Source organism: Chiloscyllium plagiosum, unplaced genomic scaffold, assembly GCF_037043375.1.
Source record: "Chiloscyllium plagiosum isolate Xiang-an unplaced genomic scaffold, Cpla_swu_hap1 HiC_scaffold_10, whole genome shotgun sequence".
Classification (NCBI taxonomy): domain Eukaryota; kingdom Metazoa; phylum Chordata; class Chondrichthyes; order Orectolobiformes; family Hemiscylliidae; genus Chiloscyllium; species Chiloscyllium plagiosum.
Window position 1 is genome coordinate 6102780 of NW_028270148.1, and position 23747 is coordinate 6126526.

At 43.3% G+C, this 23747-nt stretch overlaps 1 protein-coding gene across 1 annotated transcript in view; it reads left to right on the forward strand.

Annotated features, from left to right (window-relative positions):
* The window catches only part of LOC122553154 (immunoglobulin superfamily member 3-like), a 95891-nt gene that overhangs the window by 56172 nt on the left and 15972 nt on the right, over positions 1–23747 (forward strand). Inside the window, exons 6-9 of the mRNA XM_087991032.1 lie at positions 9290–9621; positions 16490–16834; positions 18682–19026; positions 23063–23410. Coding sequence (XP_087847158.1) covers positions 9290–9621; positions 16490–16834; positions 18682–19026; positions 23063–23410 — 1370 coding nt within the window. The remainder of the gene's footprint in view (positions 1–9289; positions 9622–16489; positions 16835–18681; positions 19027–23062; positions 23411–23747) is intronic.

Consider the following 23747-nt stretch of genomic DNA (forward strand, 5'->3'; position numbering starts at 1 on the left):
CTGTGCATCACTGAACACTATGGGCAAGTTAACATGACCAATTCACCTCACCTGCATATCTTTGGAAAGTGGGAGGAAACCGGAGCACCAGAGGAAACCAACACAGACTTGGGGCAAGCATGCAAACTCCACACAGATGGGTGCCTGAGGTTGGAATCAAACCTGGGTCTCTGACACTGTGTGGCTGCAGTGCTAACCACTGAGTCATCATGCCGCCCTCAAAGTTTTCAATTTCTTTTGGAAACATTTTCTTTAACTTTAGCACAATTGATCACAGTGCTCTTGAAGTATCTTGAAGTCTCCATGTTAGAAATTCTTTGGTCTATGACACCCTACACCAGATTATGGTGATCAAGCCACATACCCTTGTAATAGCAGCATTAGTTGACTTGACATTTAGTTTCAAGTTATTCAATGTCAGAAATATTGCCTTCCCTCTTGATTTCAGACAACAGGAATGAAAAGTGGTTCTCTCATGCCCACTTTCAGTATACATAGGATACAGGTATTCCAATAATTACGATCTAACCAAGAACATACAATTTGAGTTTTCCTGTGCCCATTTGTGTGAGCATTTTGGATACCATTTTGGGTCTGAATCCATCACTTTAATTTCCAAGCCATTTACGTTGTCCTGTTACATGTCCCTGAAGCTATTGATTATAGCCTCCATTCCACCTTCCGGGCTCAGGCACATGCACACGACCCCCCCACACCCATGGTTTGTTATCTGTGACATGCACCTCAGGGACTCCATGTATTGCAAAAGATGCACACCACTTTTCTCTTGTTGTCTCCATGTTTAATGAATGAACTCTCTGGATGTACAATCACTTTGAGTGGGTGTCCACACTGACTGAACATGCAGAGTCCATGAAAGGTTTGGCATAGTCAATGTGTAACCAGGTCCAGGATTCACCCGGACATTCCCATGAATATGAGGGAGCTGCTAGCGGTAATTTTTGTCCTTGTTGGCACTTTGGGCACTGCTCACGGCTGTGTCTGTATCCAATCCAATGGCCACCAGACATTACATTCCACCACATTTTCATTTTGAACACCCCTGAGTGACCCTGGTGGAGATCAGCCAGTATCTGGTGGTAACCTTTGCTCAGTCGAATCACTCCTGCTCCCTACAGTAATCTGCCATCCTCTACAGAAATTGGGGCTCAGCGTTCCAGAAAGGTTTCAGTTCAGATTGTGATGACCCTTTGACTTCCCCCAACAACACCAGCTGTTTTAGTTTAGCCAGGATCGGATCTTTTTCTGTCCACAGTCAGGTCTGATCAGCGGTGACCAGAAGGGTATTCAGAAAGTTTATAATTAGAATGGACCCTTCCAGTGACAGCATCACCGGTGGATTAATCTGCCAGCAGGAGGTGTCTCAAGGCATCACATTTGCCACTTGGCCATCTGGATAGTTTTCTGTCACCAAGTTCCTCTTTATTTACATGTTTAGTATGTGACACTGATCCAGCTCCCTCAGAGCCAGCTCTCAGAGTGAATAGAAGCCCTGACACTCCATTCATTTTTTTTTCTTTTCTTTTTCTTTTTCTAAGTGCGATAGTGCTTTTTTATTTCCCCAACACCCATGGTGTGTGTGTGCAGGTGTGAGACACAGTGAAAGACACAAAGTGCACAAATCTTTATTCAATTTCCACCACCAGGAAGATAGGAAAACACCCGGGTGGCCAGTGACAAACTCTGCCCTTCATATCAAAGGGCAGTGCTGTGTGATCAAAACATTGAAGGGAGGGTAGGGACTAAATCAAAATAGAGTTGGAGGGAGAAATGATGCACTCCACTCCCTGTGGCACCCACCTCTCCCTGAACAACTCCAGGGTGTTGGTCGACACCGCGTGCTCCTTCTCCAAGGACACCCGGGCCCTAACGTAACCGCGGAAGAGGGGCAGGCACACTCCTGTTCATTTTTTTTTTTTTACTCCCTGCGTACATCCCTATTTATTTATTTTTTTTCCTGTTTCTTTTTTTTTCTTTCTTTCTTTTTTTTATTCCCTTTAACCCCCACACTACCACCTAAGTGCGGTAGTGCTTATTTTATCCCCAGCACCCATGGTGTGTGTGTGCAGGTGTGAGACACAGTGAAAGACACAAAGTGCACCAATCTTTATTCAATTTCCACCACCAGGAAGATAGGAAAACACCCGGGTGGCCAGTGACAAGCACTGCCCTTCACATCAAAGGGCAGTGCTGTGTGATCAAAACAGTGAAGGGGAGGGTAGGGACTAAATCAAAATAGAGTTGGAGGGAGAAATGATGCACTCCACTCCCTGTGGCACCCACCTCTCCCTGAACAACTCCAGGGTGTTGGTCGACACTGCGTGCTCCTTCTCCAAGGACACCCGGGCCCTAACGTAACTGCGGAAGAGGGGCAGGCACACTCCTGTTCATATCTGTCAGCCAGGGCTTCCTGATTGGACCAGATTAACAGCCTTAATCAGGGAACTCATATTCCATGAGGTCTACCTGGCTGACCTTGTTACAATCCCCACACAGGGCCACAACAGTAAGTGTGTAGGTCCTGCACTGATTTGCCTTACCAAAATGCAACACCTCACATTTGTCTAAATTGAACTCCATTTGCCAATCCTTGGCCCATTGGCCCATCTGATCAAGGTCCCATTGGATTCTAAGATAAACTTCATCACTGTCCACTGTAACATCTATTTTAGTGTCATCTGTAAACGAACTAACTATATCTTCAACATTCACATCCAAATAATTTATATGAATGATGAAAAGCAGCAGCATCAATCCCTGTGAAACATTGCTCGGCACAGGCCTCCAGTCTGAAAAACATCCCACCACCACCACCCTCTGTCTCCTCCCTGCCGGCCAAGTTTGTAACAATTTACAAGCTCCCGCGGATCCCATCTGATGTCACTTTACTAACTAATCTTCGGTATGAGGTGGCTATGAATTTATTCCATTCAAGGTCTGCTTTCTGATCTTCAATGAGAGGCATCATCACAAATCCTCCCTCTGAATTATCTTCACCTTCCAGGAGAGTTTCAGCTGCCCTTTCATTTGTTTGTGATGTCACATCAACCCTTACTGACAGATTTTCTTTACCAATTGCTCTGGTTCCCACCCACTATGGATAGATCCGAGAAACCTGTTCTGGAAATGTTTTGTTTCTTGAACATAAGAACCAGGAGCAGGAGTAGGCCGTCTGGCCCTTCGAGCCTGCTCTGCCATTTATTAAGTTCATGGCTGATCTTGTCACGTCCTCAGCTCCACTTACTCGCCCTCTCATCATAACCCTTAATTTCTTTATTGTTCAAAAGTCTATCGATCTTAGCTTTAAAAACATTTAATAAGGAAACCTCAATTGCTTCATTGGGCAGGGAATTCTGCAGATTCACCACCCTCTGGGTGAAGAGGTTCCTCCTTGATTCAGTCCAAAATCTGCTCCCCTTTCTTTTGAGGCTATGCCAACTTGTCCTATTTTCACCCAACAATGGAAACATTCTCTCTACTTCTATCATATCAATTTTTTTCATATTTTATGTTTCTATAAAATTCCACCCTCAATCTTCTAAATTGCAATGTATGTAATCCCAGTCTATTCAATCTCTCCTCATAAACCATCCCCCTCAATTCCAGAATTAATCTAGTGAACCTCCTCTGCACGCCCTCTCATCCCAGTCCATCTTTAAATCTCCTTTGGACATTTTATATTTGTGGGTGAAGCTGCGAGCTTTCATCCAGCCAAGCCATTTCACAGAAGTGACTCTATTGTTTGTGAGACCATGGAGGGGGTTGTGTAGGTGGTAGGGGTGGGGGGTTATGGGGAATTATTTGTGGTAATAGTAGGAGGATATTGAATGGAAATGTGGAATTGATCCAGGGGATTTACAGAGATATTAATACCATCATAAAGAGTTGGGCAGTGAGGGGGAGAATGGAGTGTGAGTTGATGCCAATTAAAAGGGCCATGTTCCAGGGCTAAATGTGAGGAAGACAAATGTTGAGGATCAGGCTAATGAAGATGATTATTTGGGATAAACATTCTGCCAGCCCTTTCCTGATTTGGGGAAAGGAAATGTGCCAATATTCCAGGGTGGGAGACAGATGGCAGGATTGGGACCCTGGCTGATATCTTTGCATCATCCCTCTGGAAGACTGGAGGGTAACAAATGTTATGTCCTTATTCCAGAAGAGCTGCAAAGAGAAACCTGGGAACTTTCGACTTTATATGCCTTATAAATTTATTAGAGTTCTTTGATGATTTGACTGGAAAGATTGATGAGGGCAGGAGGGTAGGTGTAATCTATGTGGAATTCTATAAGACCTTCAATAAGGTTCCTCATGATAGGCTGGTCAGGAAGGTTAGATTGCATGGAATCCAGGGAGAACTGACAAATTGGATACACAATTGGCTTAAAGGTAGAAAGCAGAAGATAATAGAGGAAGGATGCTTGTAGGAGTGGAGGCCTGTGACTAGTGGTGTGTCTCAGGGATCAGTACTCGGCCCACTACTGTTTGTTATCCATATCAATGATTTGGAAGAGAATGTACAAGGCATGTTTAGTAAGTTTGCAGATGACACTAAAATAGACTGTATCATGGGCAGTGAGGAAGGTTATCTGAAATTGCAGCAAGACCTTGATCAGTTGGGGAAGTGGGCAAAGAAATGGCAAATGGAGTTTAATATCGATAAAGTCAAATCAAGGTTGGAGATTCATGGTGAATGGTAGGGCCTTAATGAATGTAGTGGAATAGAGGGAAATTGGAGTTCAGGTACACGGTTTTCTGAAAGCAGAGTCACAATAGGGCAATGAAGAAGGCTTTTGGCACATTGGCCTTCATCAGTCAGGGCATTGAGTACAGAAGTTGGGAGGTTCTGTTGCAATTGCACAGGATGTTGGTGAGGCCACAATTGGAGTTTTGTGTTCAGATTTGGTCACCATGCTTCAGGAAGGATGTTATTAAACTGGAAAGAGTGCAGAAGAAATTTACAAGGATATTGCCAGGACTCAAAGGACTGAATGATTGGGAGAGGTTGCAAAAGCTAGGAGTTTATTTTCCTTTAGAGTGCAGGAGACTGAGGTCGGGGTGAGGGGGGGAGGGGGAGGGATGTTGGGGGGAGGGGCAGGGAATCTGTGAGATGTGTCAGCATCCATGGACATTATGGTTGACATGGACCAGTTTGGACTGAAGGAGTTGTCTCTGTGCGGTAGGACTTTATGATTCTATGATTATGATTGGTTTGGACAAGGTGTCAGGGAGCTGGGTCTCTGAGCAGATCTTGTACATAGGGGGACACAGGCTCAGTTAGTAATCAGGTGATTACCAATGCCAGTGAATACTGAGTGATTCTGTATACATGGCAGTGAAACAATTGTGAGGATTCAGGGTCAGGTACTGAGGGAACAGTGTCTGACTGAGCATGAGATTGGAATAAGGTAAGACAGTAAAATACAGGGATAGAAGTCGGCCATTTGGCCCATCGAGCCTGCTTCACCGTTCAATTGGATCATGGCTGATCTGATATCCCTCAAACCCACTTTCCTGCCTTTTTCCCATGACTCTTGACTCTCTCACTAATTAAATCTCTGTCCATCTCAGCCTTGTATATCCTGAATCCCAGCCATGACAGCCCTCTGTGGGAAAGAGTTCCACAGATTCACAACCTTCTGAGAGAAGAAATTTCTCCTTGACTCTGTTTGAAATGTGTGACCCGGCATTCTGAGATTATACCCTCAAGTACGAGACTCGACTGCAAGGGGAAACTACTCTATGCGTTGGCCCTGTATCGCCTCCTCAATATCTTGTTGGCCTCACTAAGTTACATAGAACATAGAACATAGAAAAATACAGGCCCTTTTACCTTTGATGTTGCGCCAATCCAAGCCCACCTAACCGACACTAGCCCACTATCCTCCATATGCCTATCCAATGCCCGTTTAAATGCCCATAAAGAGGGAGAGTCCACCACTGCTACTGGCAGGGCATTCCATGAATTCACGACTCGCTGAGTAAAGAATCTACCCCTAACATCTGTCCTATACCTACCCCCCCTTAATTTAAAGCTATGCCCCCTTGTAATAGCTGACTCCATACGTGGAAAAAGATTCTCATGGTCAACTCTATCTAAACTCCTAATCATCTTGTACACCTCTATCAAGTCACCCCTAAACCTTCTTTTCTCCAATGAAAACAGCCCCAAGTGCCTCAGCCTTTCCTCATACGATCTTCCTACCATACCAGGCAACATCCTGGTAAACCTCCTCTGCACCTGTTCCAGTGCCTCCACATCCTTCCTATAGTATGGCGACCAAAACTGCACACAATACTCCAGATGCGGCCTCACCAGAGTCTTATACAACTGCAACATGACCTCAGGACTCCGGAACTCAATTCCTCTACCAATAAAAGCCAGTACATCATATGCCTTCTTCACCGCACTATTTACCTGGGTGGCAACTTTCAGAGATCTGTGTACATGGACACAAGATCCCTCTGCTCATCCACACTACCAAGTATCTGACCATTAGCCCAGTACCCCATCTTTTTGTTACTCATACCAAAGTGAATCACCTCACACTTACCCACATTGAACTCCATTTGCCACCTTTCTGCCCAGCTCTGCAGCTTATCTATATCCCGCTGTAACCTGACACATCCTTCCTCACTGTCAACAACTCCACCGACTTTCGTATCATGCACAAACTTGCTCACCCAACCTTCTAGCCCCTCCTCCAGGTCATTTATAAAAATGACAAACAGCAATGGTCCCAAAACAGATCCTTGCGGAACACCGCTAGTAACTGCACTCCAAGATGAACCTTTACCACCAACTATTACCCTCTGTCTTCTTCCAGCCAGCCAATTCCTAATCCAAACCGCCAACTCACCCTCAATGCCATACCTCCGTATTTTTTGCAGTAGCCTACCATGGGGAACCTTATCAAACGCCTTTCTAAAATCCATATACACCACATCTACCGCTTTACCCTCGTCCACCTCCTTAGTCACCTTCTCAAAGAATTCAATAAGGTTTGTGAGGCACGACCTGCCCTTCACAAAACCATGCTGACTATCCTTGATCACATTATTCTTATCCAGATGTTCATAAATCCTATCCTTTACAATTCTCTCTAAGACTTTGCCCACAACAGAAGTGAGACTCACCGGCCTATAATTACTAGGGTTATCCCTACTCCCCTTCTTGAACAAGGGAACCACATTTGCTATCCTCCAATCTTCTGGCACTATTCCTGTAGACAACGAGGACATAAAAATCAAGGCCAATGGCTCTGCAATCTCCTCCCTTGCTTCCTAGAGAATCCTAGGATAAATGCCATCAGGCCCAGGGGACTTATCTATTTTCACCCTTTCCAGAATTTCCAACACCTCTTCCCTACATAACTCAAAGCCGTCCATTCTAATTAATTGTGACTCAGTATTCACATTGGCAACAGTGTCCTGTTCCTGAGTGAATACTGACGAGAAGTATTCATTCAGTGTCTCCCCAATCTCTTCAGCCTCTTCAGTTCTTCTCATATTCTCCTAAACCCAGATGAGTACAGGCCCAACCTACTCACCATCTCTTCATAAGAATATCCCTCCTCATCCAGGATCAACCGAGTGAACCTTCTCTGGATTGCCTCCAATGTCAGTGTATTTTTCCTCAGATTAGGGGCCCACAACAGCCCACATTATTCCAGCTCTGGTCTAACTAGTGTCTTGTATAGTTGTAGCAAAGTCTCCCTCTTTGTATCCCCCATTCCCTTTGAAATAAAGGCCAATATTCCATCTTCCCTCCTTACTCCCTAATGAACTTGGATGCTAGCTTTCGGTGATTCATACACACTCTCCAACCCTCTCAGTCCCTCTGTGCTGGGCTGTCAAGCAGTCTTTCCCCTCATGGGAGGCAATGACCAAGTGGGATCATCATTAGATTATTAATCCAGAGACCCAGGACTTGTTCTGAGACTCCATATTCAAATCCCTCCATGGAAAATGCTGGAATTTGAATTCCTTAAAAACATGGAAGTAAACATCTGATGATGACCATGAAATGATTGTTCACGAAACACCCATCTGGTTTACTGCCATTCTTACTGGTTTGGCCTGCATGTGACTGCACCCTGAGCAATTATGGATCAGTAACAAATGCTGGCTTAGCCAACAATGTTCACATCTTGAATGAAGAAATAAAATTGTATTCTTCCTGTTGAAATGCATAGCCTTGCATTTCCCACAATACATTTCATCTGTCAACATGTTGCCCACTCATTGAACTTGTCTATAGCCCTGTGCAGATACTTTTTGTCATTCTCACCACTCGTCGTCCCATTTATTTTTGTGCCAACCACTAACTTTGCTGCACTAGATTCACTTTCCTCATCTAATCATTAATATTGATTGTTAATAACTGTGGCCCAGCACTGAGCCCTGTGACACTTCACAAATTGCAGGTTTGTTACCCTGAAAATGCACCTTTTGTCACAATCCCTGTCAATGTTTTGCTAACCAATCCTCTGTCCATACTACCTCCAAAATCAAGGCCTCTCATCTTATTCAGTCGCCTGATATGTGGTATCTTATTAAAAGTGTTTTGCAAATCCAATTGCATGACATTGACTGGATGACCTTTATCTATCCTGCTTTTTACCTCATCAAAGTGTTCCAGTACATTTGTCTGGCATTATTTATCCTTTGTGACGCTATGCTGATTCATGTTTGACATTTCTAAATGTTCTGCCAATACTATCACCATCACCATTATCACTATCATTATTATTGTTGCTATTGCTATGGGTGAGCTGTCTCCTTGAACCACTGCAGTCCATGACCTGCAGGTAGACCCATAATGCCCTTAGAGAGAGAATTCCAGCATTTTGACCCAGCGACACTGAATGAACAGTGATATATTTTCAAGTCAGAATGGTAAGTGGCTTGGAAGAGGTCTTGCAGGGGTTGGTGGTCCCATGTATCTGCTGCACTTGCCCTTTCAAATGGAAGTGAATGTGGGTTTTGATCGTGCTGCAGAAGACGTTGCTTTGTCCAAAATGTTGAAGAGATTTTCAACAGAATTAAAAAATATTATTTCACACTCAGTTTATTTAATTATTTCTGTTTCTGTTGATGGACTTTGTTTGATCTGTATCGGTCCCAACTGCAGCTTAATGGTTTTGTGTTCTCTCCTGTTCTCTCTGTTTAACTCAAAACTCCCACGACTCTGTCAAATCCTTTCAATATGGCAGTACAGGGAATCTGGTCTTGTAGGAATAAAAGTATTGTTTTTTTTCTTTAAAAGTATCAATGGTCCAGTTGTTCTCCAGTCTCCGAGCCTGGAACGTGTCACCGAGGGTCACACTGCCTGGTCACAGTGCACCATGAGGAACACCGCAGTGATACACACTGATGTTCACTGGTACCGACTGTCCCCAGACCAAATTATGGAGCGGGTTTTAACAGATCCAGGAAGTGGCTCCACACAATGGAGCCCACGATTCCAGCCTTCCAGAGATTCCTCCAGTAACAGCTTCATTCTGACCATCACAAACGAGCAGCCCAATGACACTGGGGTCTATTACTGCTCAGTCTGGGGAAAGATCTATGGGAGAGGAAGCCAGCTCATTGTAGACAGTAAGTAGAGTTTACATGACAATCACCTCCAACAATAACCTCTTGCCCAATGAATGAATTGGAGATCGGTTTGTGATCAAATGCTTGAGAATGTGATGGAGAGTGATCTTGGGGATGGATTCATTGTGGGGGGGAGGCTGAGCTCAGGTTCATTGTTGGTGGCCAGTGGGAAGAAAGGGAATACTTTTGTGACAATGGGAGGAGGATTTTGTGGGAAATGTGCTTTTTCTTTTACTTGCCCCATTGTGGGAGATTGGGCAGCCAATAGTAGATCAGATGTAACGCAGAGAAATGTGAGGATACTCAGACTGGGAGGAGAAATAAGAGCAGTGGAGACAATTTTATTAAAAGTGCAATTCTAATGGGTGCACAGGAGCAGATAGAGCTGGGAGTGTACTCTTTCATTAAAATAAGCAATGAAATGTGTAAGAACCACTCTTTAAAGTTCTGTAGCAAAACGAAAGCATTGACTTCACCCAATTCACATGAAAGTGAAGAAATTCTGAGATATCAGCACATTCTAACTTCTGATGTGATGTCCTTGCTGCACTGGGATGGTCTTTCTTTCAGGCTTTTATTTTCTACAAACGGCAGAGCCGTGTTACCCTGTCTGTGAATGAACGCATGTTTGAGATTAATGGGATGTAATGGGATTAATCAGAATAGAAATGCAGTTGTTGATCACATTTTCTGCTTATTTCAAAAATCTGTCTTGCTGATAATAAATGTCATGTTTGAGGTCATTAATCAACCTGCTTTTTGTTGACTTTGGCTTGGAGATCAGAAAATAGTCAAAATGGCTGCAGTGTCGATTCAGTGACAGATTTAGTATGACTTGTGGTTAACTGGGGCTTTATTACTCATGCACTCTCCCCCCCATCAAACACTGATGAGAGGTGTATGGTTTCTATATAATTTTAATATCACTTAGTTTGGAGTTTGGATTCTGAACTAGTGGCATGTATGTTTTGATCTTAGTGTGTATGAGAGGATTTAAATCTTAAAATGACAATATTTCTGGAGTGATGATTGACTTTTTAAAAATAAATCAATCTGACAGAAGCAGTTCTTGGAGTGTGGATGGGAAATAGTTTGCTTTGGGAGAGATTTTATGAACAGACAAAGTAAACATTGAAATCATTAGGGTGCTTACAGGTTGATGGAATTGGGATTGTATTTCATTTCAGAGAGGCACATATTACTTGGAAAGCCTGATTTTTCTAATTCACAGAGTCCAGATGGGTAATTAGATTAGATAACAGGTCCTTTGACCCAACAAGTCCACGCTGACCCATCAAAGAGTAACCCACTCAGGCCCATTCCCCTACTCTATGTTTACCCCTGACTAATGCACCTAACACTATGGGCAATTTAGCATGGCCAATTCACCAGACCTGCCCATCTTTGGATTGTGGGAGAAAACTGATGCACCCGGAGGAAACCCACGCAAACATGGGGAGAATGTGCAAACTCCACACAGACAGCTGCCTGAGGCAGGGATTGAACTCGGGTCCCTGGCTCTGTGAGGGGCAGTGTGAACCACTAAGCTACCGTGCCACCCAAAATGTGTTAAGTATTTAAAACAGTTTCTGCTGATGAAAGGTGATAATTTTGAATTTATAAGAATAGGGGACCTCAGGATAAGCAGTTTAAGTTGAGAATTGCCACCCTGAAAATGTCACAATTATCCCAACTCCCTGCCATTGGTTAGTCAGTAAATTCTCTGTCCTTACTACCTGAAAACATTAAGGACTCTCATTGTATTAAGTAGCTTAATGTGCGGTACCTTATCAAAAGCACTTATTTGAATTCAAATACATTATCGACTGGATCCCCTTTACCTATCCTGCTTCTTACCTCATCAAAACATTCCAATACATTTGTCTGGCATTATTTATCCTTAATGACACCATATTGACTCTGCTGAGTCAAATGAGTCATTTCTAAATGTTCTGTCTATAGCATCATCATCATCATAATTATCATTACTATTATCACCATTAATATTATTATTAATATTATTGTTGCTATTACTTGTGGATGAGTTGCCTTCTTGAACTGCTGCAGTCCATATGCTGTAGGTAGATCCATAATGCCCTGAGGGAAGGAATGCCAGTATTCTGACCCAGTGACCATGATGGATGAAGTAACTCCACAAAAGCTGGTATCTTGTCACCAAGTCACCCTTTATTGACATGTGCAGAGTCCTTGACACTAATCCATCTCCCTCAGAGCCAGCTCCCAGAGTGACCATGTGATGATGATACTCCTTTAACAAGGTTTTGTTGTCCTTGGATGTTTTTTTCAGAGACGTAGTAATGACACAGACTTCGAAAAGTCTGGGCTTGGATGGGTTTTAGGGCCAGTTTGATTGTAGCTCACAGATACTGCCTCAGTCAAAAGGTTTTTATGTTTTAAAACATAAACACTGGTACAATGAAAAGGGAGAGGCCAGTTCTCCCAGATCAACTCACTCTGGTTTGGTTTGGTTTTGGCAGTCTAGCTATTCACTGAAAGCAGTCAAGCAATTGTAAAACCTGCTGGACCCAAAGAAGCAGGTCCATGCGGATCCTCTCTCTGACTTCTCTCCTGTAAGACCCTGTGTTTGATTTTACCTTCTGTGCCAAGAGGAGTTTATGGGGATTGTTGCAAGTACTTTGAACAGCTTCATTAAGTTGGGATAATCTATTGGGTTTTCAGATAGGTTAAGTTCATCTATATTCTGTTCTTAGTGGGTTTTGAGAAGACTTATAGCTCAGGTTGAGGTTCTGGATGTAGGTTTGCTCGCTGAGCTGTAAGGTTCATTTTCAGACGTTTCGTCACCATACTAGTAACATCACCAGTCAACCTCCAGATGAAGATGTTACCTATTATGATGATGAAACATCTGAAAATGAACGTTCCAGCTCAGCGAGCAAACCTACATCCATATCCTGTTCTCTTTTGCTTGTGTTTCATTCAGTAATCTTGTAAATAAATTCTGGCTTGTTTAAAATGATGTGGTTTGACTAACAGTATCCGTCCTGGAATATTCATGTTGCACCCACTAAAACAGCAAGCAAAGTTAAGGTGTGGGAGACTTTCTGAAAATGTTTTGACGGGTTCTGGATTGGTCCATAGCAGATTGGGAGCTGTTTGCAGGATTTGTTCTTTCACTCCAATTTGGGATTCAGGTTGTTGGACTCAAAGGCAACGAGTGGTCGGTGTTAGTGTCTTTTGTTCTGGGTATTGAATTCAGTTGATTTAAACAGCGCTTGGGAGAGCAATGTCTCTTTCGGTCACCAAGAGTTTTCTGGGGGTGGAAGAAGTGACTTTGGGGTTTTACAAGAGGTGGTTAAGGCCAAGCTGCTGGAATTATTAGACAAGCTGGGGTTGGAGCTGCCTCCTTCCGTGAGGAAAGGAAAGAAAATTGCAGCAATAACTCAGCACTTACATTTGCTGGAAATGCCATTAGAATCTTTAGAGATGGCTAATATTTAATTGAAAATGAAACAGTTTGTATTACGATTAAAAGCAGAGGAAAGGAAGAATGAATTAATGGCTTTAATAGAACAAAAAGAAAAAAAGAGAGAAAAGGAGCAAAAAAGAGATAGAGAAGAGCAAGAAAGAGTGAGAGAAAGAGAGAGAAAGAAGAGAGTAAAGGAAGAAAGAGAGGGAGCTTGAACTTCAGAAATTGGCACTTAGCCTGGAAAGTCAACTGAAAAGGATGGAGCTGTAGGCTGAAGGTAAGCTGAGTGAGGAAAAGAGTGAGGATGAGCAAACCCATGGTAGCTAAAGGCCTGGTGAAAAACTATTTAAATATATTCAAGCATTGTCCAAATTTGATGAGAAGGATTTGGAAGCCTTTCCCAACTCATTTGAAAAGGTGGCTAAACAAATGCGATTGCCCGTGACCATGTAGGTTTTGTTGATCAAAACAAAACTTGTAAGTAGAGCTAGTGAGGTATTTGCATCATTATCAGAGGAGCTATCTGGGGCATAAGAGGAGGTGAAGAAAACCATCTTAAGTGCAGATGAGCTGTGCCTGAAGCCAACTTAGTGAAAGTGAGGACTGCAGATGCTAGAGATCAGAGTCAAGATGAGAGTGGTGCTGGAAAAGCACTGCAGGTCAGACAGCATCCTTGGAGTCAAACCTACAAACAAAGGAATTTTGATAGTTGGATACAGTCGGTAAAAACAAAGCAAAACTATGACTCCTTTAGAGAGATTACTATTTAAAAATTCACCTCCTGAATTAGTGAGAACTCATGTGGAAGAGTAGTGAGTTAAAACAGCAAGATTAGCAGCTGGAATGACTGATGGTTATGAGTTGGTTCATAAATCAAAGTTTAGCTTCCAAAATCAATTTCAGTCCATGGGGGATGGAAATTGGGGAAAAGAAAATTCCTCACATGGAGATGGAAGGGTAAATCTTGGTGATGATCATAAGGATAACTTGCCATGGATGAAAAAGGAACCCTTGAAGATTAGATTACTTACAGTGTGAAAACAGGCCCTTCAGCCCAACAAGTCCACACCGCCCCACCGAAGCGCAACCCACCCATACCCCTACATTTACCCCTTACCTAACACTACGGGCAATTTAGCATGGCCAATTCACCTGACCTGCACATCTTTGGACTGTGGGAGGAAACCGGAGCACCCGGAGGAAACCCACGCAGACACGGGGAGAACATGCAAATTCCACACAGTCAGTCGCCTGAGGCAGGAATTGAACCCGGGTCTCGAGCACTGTGAGGCAGCAGTGCTAACCACTGTGCCACCGTGCCGCCCACGGTGCCACTGTGCCGCCCACGGTGAAAGGGAAAGGGAAGCGAAGGTGAAGGTGAAAGGGAAGGTAAAAAGCTTTCATATTTTCATTGCAATAAAGTAAGCCACATGAAATCATAGTTGTGGTGGGTTAGGAAAAGGACTGGGAAGCCAGATATCGGAAAACAGGATAAGACAGTGACTTTTGTTGAAGTGGTCATGGAAAGCACAGTGGAGGCTTGGAAGCTGCACCAGATTTACAAGTTGGTCAGAGGTTGGCTAAGGAGGAAGTGACAGATCTTCTTAAACCATATAGCTGCAAAGGTAAAGTTTACCTGAATAGGCCAGGAGCAGCAGGTAAAGAAGTTAGAATATTAAGAGACACAGGATCGTCTCAATCTGTGATGCTGAAAGATGAAGATATATGTACTTCTGAAGGACTATTGCCAGAAAAGGTGCTAGTACCAGGAATTCAAGGTGAGATAAGAAGTTCTCAATTATGTAAAGTGAGCTTAGAGTGTCCAGTGAAGAATAGAAACATCTTGGTAGGAGGACTGGACAAACTCTCAGCTCTAGGAATACAATTTGTCCTTGCAAATGATATAGCTGGTTCACAGGTCAGAGTGCTATCTATGGTGATTGAACAGCCAGTGGAAACTCAGGCAATTAAATTATTGCAGGACACATATCCTGGGACTTTTCCTGACTGTGTGGCAATGAGGCTACAAAGTCACTAGTTGAAACAGTGAGATCAAAGAGTACTAATAAGAAAGTTGAATTGGAATAAGCAGAGACCCTGTTTCATCAGTTGGTTGGCACAAACTGAGAGCAGATAGATGATTGAGCAGACATCTTTAGCTCAGATAAATTAACTGAGTTACTGCAGAAAGATGAAAATATAGAGCAATTGGGTCAAAAGGCATATGCAGGAAAAAGTTAAAAATCACACAACACCAGGTTATAGACCAACAGGTATAATTGGAAGTGCTAGTTTTCAGAGCGCTGCTCCTTCTTCAGGTGGTTGTGGAGGACACAATTGTAAGACACGGAATTTAGGGCAGAAGTTTACAGTGTGAACTTATATGTAACTGAAATTATACATTGAAAAATACCTTAATTGTTTGTTGAGTCTTTCATCTGTTAGAATACCATGACAGTTTCACTCCTTTCATAGGTACAACACATAACTTTTTTTTTAAAGTTACATTCTCAGGTAAACTGTAACAATTGGTGTCAGCCAGATAATACGTTGAAGGTGTTAGCTCCCTGTGTTCCCTGTCTGACAAGATATTTTTCAATGTATAATTTCAGTTACATCACACTGTAAAGTTTTGCTATAAATTCTGTGCCCTACAATAGTGTCCTCCACAACCACCTGATGAAGGAGCAGCGCTCCAAAAGCTAGTGCTTCCAATTAAACCTGTTGAACTATAACCTGGTGTTGTGTGATTTTTAACTTTGTATGCCCAGTCCAACACTGGCATCTCCAAATCATGACTATGCCGAAAAAGAATCTGAATGCATCCCTGGATATTATTATCATAAAAATGATGTCTTAATGAGGATATGGAGACCATCACATATTCAGGTAGATGAGAAATGGGAAGAAGTTCATCAAGTCATATTGCCAGTGGGTTGTCTAGCCTGGTACATAACAAGCAGAACCTCTGACACTGCTGTTTTTATCTGTCAGCCAGGTCTCCCTGGTTGAACCATGTTAACAGCCCCAAACAGGGGCTGACTACAAAGAAACAATGATATATTCCAAGACAGGATGATGAGTGGTTTGGAGGCGAACTTGCAGGGGGTGGTATTCCTCTTTATCTGCTGTCCTTGTCCTTCTCGATGGAAGTGAACCTGCTGCAGAAAAAAATGGTGCATCTAAATTATTGATCAGATTCTGACAAGAGTTGGGAAATATTATTCAACATGCTGTTTATTTAATTACTTCTGTTTATGTTGATGGATTTTTTTCCATCTAAATCAGTCACAGATGCATCTCAATTGTTCAGTGTAATAATGTGTTCTCTCTGTTTAACTCAAAATTCCTACCACTCTGCCAGATCCTTTCAATACAGCAGTACAGAGAATAAACTGATTCTTATCTGTTTCTTTAAAGGTATCACTGGTCCAGTCCTTCTCCAGTCTCCAAGCCTAGAACATGTCACCCAGGACCACACTGCCCGATTCCACTGCACCATGAGGAACGCCACAGTGACACACACCGATGTTCACTGGTACCGACTCTCTGCAAAAAAAATTATGGAGTGGGTTTTAACACATCCAGAAAGTGGCTCCACAGAATGGAGCCCAGGATTCACTGAGCGATTCCAGCATTCTAGAGACCCCTCCAGTAACAGCTTCATTCTGACCATCACAAACGTGCAGTCCAATGACAATGGGGTTTATTATTGCTCAGTCTGGGGAAGGATCTATGGGAGAGGAAGCCAACTCAATATCACCAGTAAGTATAGTTTACATGACAATCTCCTCCTGCAATAACCTCCTACCCAATGAATGAATTGGAGATCAGTTTGTAATCAAGAAGATTGGGGAGGTGATGGAAAGTGATTGCAGGGATGGATTCTCTGTGGGGAGGAAGCTGAGCTCAGGTGCAGTAATTTATTTAATTGTTTTGTGAGATGTGGGTGTTACTGGCTGGGCCAGCATTTATTGCCCATCCTTCATTGCCCTTGAGAAGGTGGTGCAGAGCTGCCTTCTTGAACCACTGCAGTGACCCATTGATTGCCATTCCTGGGCTGTGGTCGGGCTCCTACACAATCTATTAAGACTCTGCCAAACCATTCTTCAAAAGCTGCGATCGGAATTAAAGGTGAAGCTTTAATTGAGGGTTGGAGATTCCCCCAAGTCCAAACATGGACCAGCCTGTCTGGTAAAATTTAACATCGTTGCATAATCCTGACCAATAAAAATGGTTTAATATTTTAGACTGTGTGTTTATATTCCATAAATGACCTGCCATTAGAATTTCATGAGCTAGTTTGAAAATTTTCATTCTAGTTCTCAGATGAAGTGACCACCTGATGGACCACTGCCTATTGCTCAGCGCCTGGTATTTGGGACTGTCTCTATCTCTTTATTAATACTTTATCTTTCAAACAATAACTCTCACAGACCGTTTCTGATTCCAATTCTGTGGATAAAAACAGAAATCGCTGGAAAGTGTCAGCATCTGTGGAGAGAAATTAGAATTAATGTTGTGGGTCCAGTGACCCTTGTATAGAACTGATAGCAATGAGGGAAAATGATGGTTTTTATACAGAAGATGGGGTGGGGAGGAGGGTGAGTGTAAAAAATAGATGGAGATAGAGCCCAGTGTGAGAGAAAAACTGTTGGACGGACAAAGGAGTGGGTAATGGCCTGTCTGAAGGAATGAGCAGCTGCTGATGGGGACAGTTAGTGGCTGACAATGGGTAGAGTGTGGTAGCTGCCTGAGTAATGATAAGGCCTGGTATGTGGGGGAGGGGGAAAGCATGGGGAAAGTTGCTCAGTCTCTAAAATTATTTTACTCGATATTGATTCCAGAAGGCTGCAAGGTAACCAAGTAGAAAATGAGGTGCTGTTGTTCCAGCTTGCTCTGAGCTTCACGAGAACACTGCAGCAAGACTGAGACAGAGATGTTGGCCAGGGAACACGATGGTGTGTTGGAGTGGCAAGCACCTGGGAGGTTAGGGCCTTTTTTTGCAGACAGAATGGAGGTCTTCTGAGAATCAGTCACGCAGTCTCCATTTCATTTCCCAAATGAAGAGGAGACCACATTATGAGCGGTGAATACAGTTTGTCTCATCACAGAATACTCAAGGGCCTGGATAGAGTGAATGTGGAGAAGATGTTTGTTGGAGAGAGTCAGATCCAGGGCACAGCCTTACAGTGAAGGGATGATCAATTACAGCTGAGATGAAGAGGAATTTCGTCAGAGAAAAAATGGTAAATCTGTGGAACTCATTGCTGCAGAGAGCTGTAGAGACCAAGTCATTGACTATATTTAAGATAGGGATAGATAGGCTCTTATGAGCAAATGGATCAAGGGTTATGGGGAGAGAGCAGGAGAATGGGATTGAAACATATCAGCCATGCTCAAATGGCAGAGCAGACCTGATGGGCCAAATGGCCTAATTCTACTCCTATATCCATGACCTTATGGTCTATAATGTCATGGTTACTTTGAATAATTAACCCCACTGGTTCACTCTGATACCCTTACCATCTGTCCTTTCTCACTAACTCTAAATTAGAGTTCTTCAGAACGTTCAGATGAGCTTTAATTTAGTTATAAATTTTCTCTTAAAGATGCAAATGTCCCGGTCCTTCTCCAGTCTCTGAGCCTGGAACGTATCACCAAGGGTCACACCGGCCGGTTACAGTGCACCGTGAGGAACGCCGCAGTGACACACACCAATGTTCACTGGGACTGGGAGAAACCAGGAAATAAGATGGAGTGGGTTTTAACACATGACATGAGGAACATCACACAATGGAGCCCAGGATTCACTGAGCGATTCCAGTCTTCCATGGACCCCTCCAATAACAGTTTCATTCTGACCATCACTAACATGCAGCCCAGTGACGCTGGGGTCTATTACTGTAAAATGTGGGGAGATATCAGTGGGAATGGAACTCAGCTGACTGTAACAGGTAAGTCTTGTTTACCTTAGAATAATCTGATACAGTAACCATTTCCACGTGGATTTATTGGAGAGGAGAATGTGTTAAATTCCTCTGGTAAAGAGAAAGCAGAGAGCTCGTTATAAACATAGAACAGTTATCTTCTCTTCTTTTACTCACGGATAGAATAAACGGTTTCTCCTCTTAGACCAGTTCCTCAATCTCAAACTCTTTCTCTGTCTCTCTATCCTTTTGCTTCTCCATCTTGTTTGTTCTCAGTGCTGGGTTTAACATTCTCCTGTTTCTGTCTGGTTTTGTTTCATTCATTCTTGGGATGTGGCCAAGGGCTGGTACTTGTCCTTTGTGAATAGCCCTTGAGAAGAAGTGTCTTCTCTGCTACAGGAAATAGCTGAGGCTTGAATGTCTTCAAGGGAGAGTTAGATATAGTTCTCATGGCTAAAGGGTTCAAAGGGTAAGGGGAGAATGAGGAAACAAGGAAATGAGTTGGATGGTCAGCCATGAATATACTAAAAGATGGTGCAGGCACAATGGGCTGAATGGCCTACTCCAGATCCTAGTTTGTATGATTTGAGCAGGTGATGGTGAACTGCCTTCCTGAGCTACTGTGGTCCCCTTGGTGTTGGGATGTTTGACCCAATGACACGGAAGGAACAATGATGATACGCTGTATATATCTGAGTATAAGTCGATATCATGAAAAAGTCGTCCCCCAATTTTTTGTCTAAAAGTCTAGAATTTTCCATATATCTCATGTCAAATTTGACCCTGGTTCTTCACAGTTAACAGACCAACAGTTTTGAGTCAGTGTGACTGTCCATTGCGCTCCACTCTGGCATTCCAGTCAGCTGGCTGTACCACTCTGTTCCAGGTATTCCAATGCACCAGCCATCATATTCTGATCCAGATTCTCAGAATCATTGTAATTCTTGTGTTTTTTTCTTTATCCATTTTGAATTTAATTTTGCTCCTCAAATGTGGTATCCCTGTAATAGTCAACCCCCTAAATTTAACTTAAAAGTAGACAAAAAAATCCAACTATTACTTGGGTATATACGGTATGTGTAGACCCACATGCACTTTATGGTACTTGGAACTGGGATATGGTATAACAGTGCCATTCTACTGTAGCAGGCAGAATGGAGACAGTTATTTTGTCGATAAATATTCGATAATAGCCATAGTTCCTTTTCTTTTTGTTGTATATTACTTTATAAAGAGATCTGGCTCTAGTTTGTCCATTTTTGACTCATACTAAGCATGATTTTCATCCCCTTGAATGCAATACCCCTGTAACAGTCAACCCCTAATTTCAGCTTAAAAAAACCATTTTAAAAATTTGACTTTTACACAAGTTATATACAATATTTCTAAGTCAGGATAGTGAGTGCCTGGAGGGGAACCTGAAAGAAATGCTGCCCATGTACCCGCTGCCTTTGGCCTTTCAGATGGGAGAGGCTGTGGGTTCAGAAGCTGCTGTTGGAGGAGCCTTGGTGAATTCCAGAAGAGCATCTTGTAGATGGTACACACTGTACATCAGTGTAAAAGGGAGTGAATGTTGAAGGTGTTAGTTGTCGTGCCAATCAGGCAGGCTGCTTCCGTCTGGATGGCATGAAGCTTCTTGAATGTTGTTGGAGCTGCACCCATCCAGGCAAGTTGTTCCATCATCCTCCTGAGTTCTGCTTTGTCGATAAATGGTAGGCAGGCTGTGGGAGGCAGAATATGAGCTATTCACCTCAACTGCTTTTGTAGCCACAGTATTGATTACACTGCTCCAGTTAATGGACAACTTAGTGTGGATGCCCAGGCTGTGTTTCATCAGGGAATTGTTTTCCATTTTTCTGAATGTAATGTGGGCATCACTGGTAAGGCCATAATTTGTTCCTCATCCCTTATTGCCCTCAAACTGAGTCACTTGCCTATTCACTTCAGAGGGTAGTAAGAACAAACCACATTGCTGTGGGTCTGAAGTCACATGTGGGCCAGATCAGGTAAGGATGGCAGATTTCCTTTCCTGATGAACATTAATAAATCAGATGGGTTTTTACAACAATTGATGGGAACATCAGGAATTAAGGTAATATGTTTCCAGCTCTCAGTTAGCCTGGAATTGTTGTGTATTATTGTGTAATGATTCGATTGTGAGTAAATTCAATAAAGAAGCAAACAGTTGGTGGCTTGTTTGGAGACACTGTTGCCCATGAGAGGTCTGGGTGGTATAAGGGGTGACTCTGTAATTATCTAATGCTGTGTTCATGGAGTGAAGGGTTCAGAGCCAACGCTGCACACAGGACCTCAACATTACTCCATCAGCCTGTATTTATCTTTAATTTTAGAGTTTAACAGAATACAAAGGGATTTGTTTTGTAGAAACTTGTTGTCTTCCTTAGACTTTCCCTCCCATGAGTCAGTTCCACATTAAAACTGAATCTGTTTCTCCACGTCACTTAAACTGAAAATTAAAGTGGGCACCAGTGTAACTCATTAAGATGCGAGCAATTTATTCAGGTAAGTTCAAACACTCAGCTCTCAACTTTTTGGGCCGTCATTTCCCACAACCCTCTGCAGCTCCTGTTCTGCTCAATGACACTCCCACCTCCACCTCTGATGTCCTTGTCCTGAGCTAAATCCTTCCTCACCCCCATCCTGGTTACTCCCCTTCTTATGACCTTCATCCATTCCCTTAGTCCAAGAAACACAGACAGAGGGAGATAGGAACAGGAGTAGGCCATTCAGCCCATCATGCCTGCTCCACCACTTAATTAAATGATGGATGATCTGATATTAATCTCAACTCTACATTCCTACATATCCCTGTTCACCTTTCACCCCCGGGTCATCAAGAATCCCCCCCCCCCCCGCCTTAAAAACACTTCGAGATTCTACATCCACTGCCTTTTGATGAAGGGAATTCCAAAGACCCACAACCCTCTGAAAAAAAACATTTCCTCATCTCAATCTTCATCCTGCACTCCCCTATTTTTAAACTGCCCACTAGTTCTAGATTCTCCCTGAAGAGGAACCATCCTTTCCACGTCCACCTGGTTCAAGGCCTTCAGATCTTACAGGTTTCAATGAAGGCCCCTCTGAGCCCAATGGGATCCAGAGTGAACACATCTGGAGGAAGGGTTTGGCAGCTCGAGGAAGTTTGGATCCGAGTTGAGGAGCTGGAGTCTGAGCTGCAGACATTGTGTCACATCAAGGAAGGGGGAAGTTCCCTGGAAACCTTTCTCCAGAGGGTGCTTCCACTCCTTGGATTCAGGAATTGGAGATGAGTCATGGATCAGGGACAGGAGGCTGTGACTGCAGGTGAGGATGGTATGGGTCCCAGACCTTTCTAACAGTGAGCCCAATGTCACAGGTTTGTGTTTGGGACCCGACCCCAAGGATTCCCTGACCCTGGGATAATAACCCAGGTCAGGAATGGAAGGGAAAGTCTGAGGTACCAATCAGAAGGGCTTCACTTTGCCCATTGCTGACTCAATTCCAGGCAAGTGCAATCAGGGTCTATCTGACTCAGACAGAATCAGAGAATCACAGAAACATTCCAGTGCAGAAGGAGACCATTCAGCCCATCCTGTCTGCACTGACTCTTCAAATGAGCATCATTCCCGACTGCCAATGTCCTGCTCTCTCCCTACAGCCTTGCACACTGTTAGGATTCAGAATCGAATGGAGCAACAGTGAATCAGGGAGGGTGTCCTCAGGGACCACCGATTACAGGCTGATTGAAACTTTCAACCTTTTCTTTTCAGTTTTCGGTGAGAATGAAACTTTTTAAATGGCTGCTCAGTCTATTCCAATCAGTCAGCTGTGAGCATTGTGAAATTCTCCTCTCGATAGTTTATTCACAAAATGAATCACAGGGGCAAATTGGAAAGCACTCAACTGATGGATATGTTTCAAATCATTCCCCCTCAAATTACAAATAGCAATATCCACACAGGAAGCTTCAGTTCATCCTCTGCAAATCATCATTGAACCAGGAAGAGATTTTATAAAATGTTACAATTCCAATTATATTACTTTTCCTCTTCAACACAAACAGATCCATTGGCTGATCCAGTCCTCATTCAGGATCCAGTGGTCAGCAAGGTAGCAGAGGGTGAAACCGCCGAGTTCCAGTGTGCCATGCACAATGCCAGTGTGATTGACACTGATGTCCACTGGCACTACCAGCGACCTGGCAGCAACAGGGAGTGGGTAATAAGCCACTTTGTGAATGGCACCCTCACCAAGGCCCAGGGTTTCCACAATCATGTTCAGCTTTCCAGGAATGTCAGCAGGAACAGTTACATTCTGAGACTTGTGGATGTGACTCTCAATGATACTGCTGTGTACAGCTGCAGTGTGTGGAGCTACATCTCTGGAGCAGGGAGCCAGCTTATTGTAACTGGTAAGTCAATGGGAAGGAACATTGGTGTGAACAGGGAAGGGAGCACCCAGCTGCTGTGGAAGGGCAGAATGGTCATCAAGGCCAGGTATGGAGGGGAACTTGCAGGGAGTGGTGTTTCCATGTATCTGCTGCCCTTATCCTTCTAGATGAAGGAGACTGTGGGTTTGGAAGGTGCACCTGAGGATGTTTTATGAATGTCTGCAGTATATCTTGTCGAATATGCATAACAGAGAGTCAGTGGTGGTGGGAATGGTGCTTGTGGCTGTCCTGGCCAATGGTGCCTGTTGATTTGTTCTGGATGATGACAAGATTCTGGAGTGTTGTTGGAACTGCACCC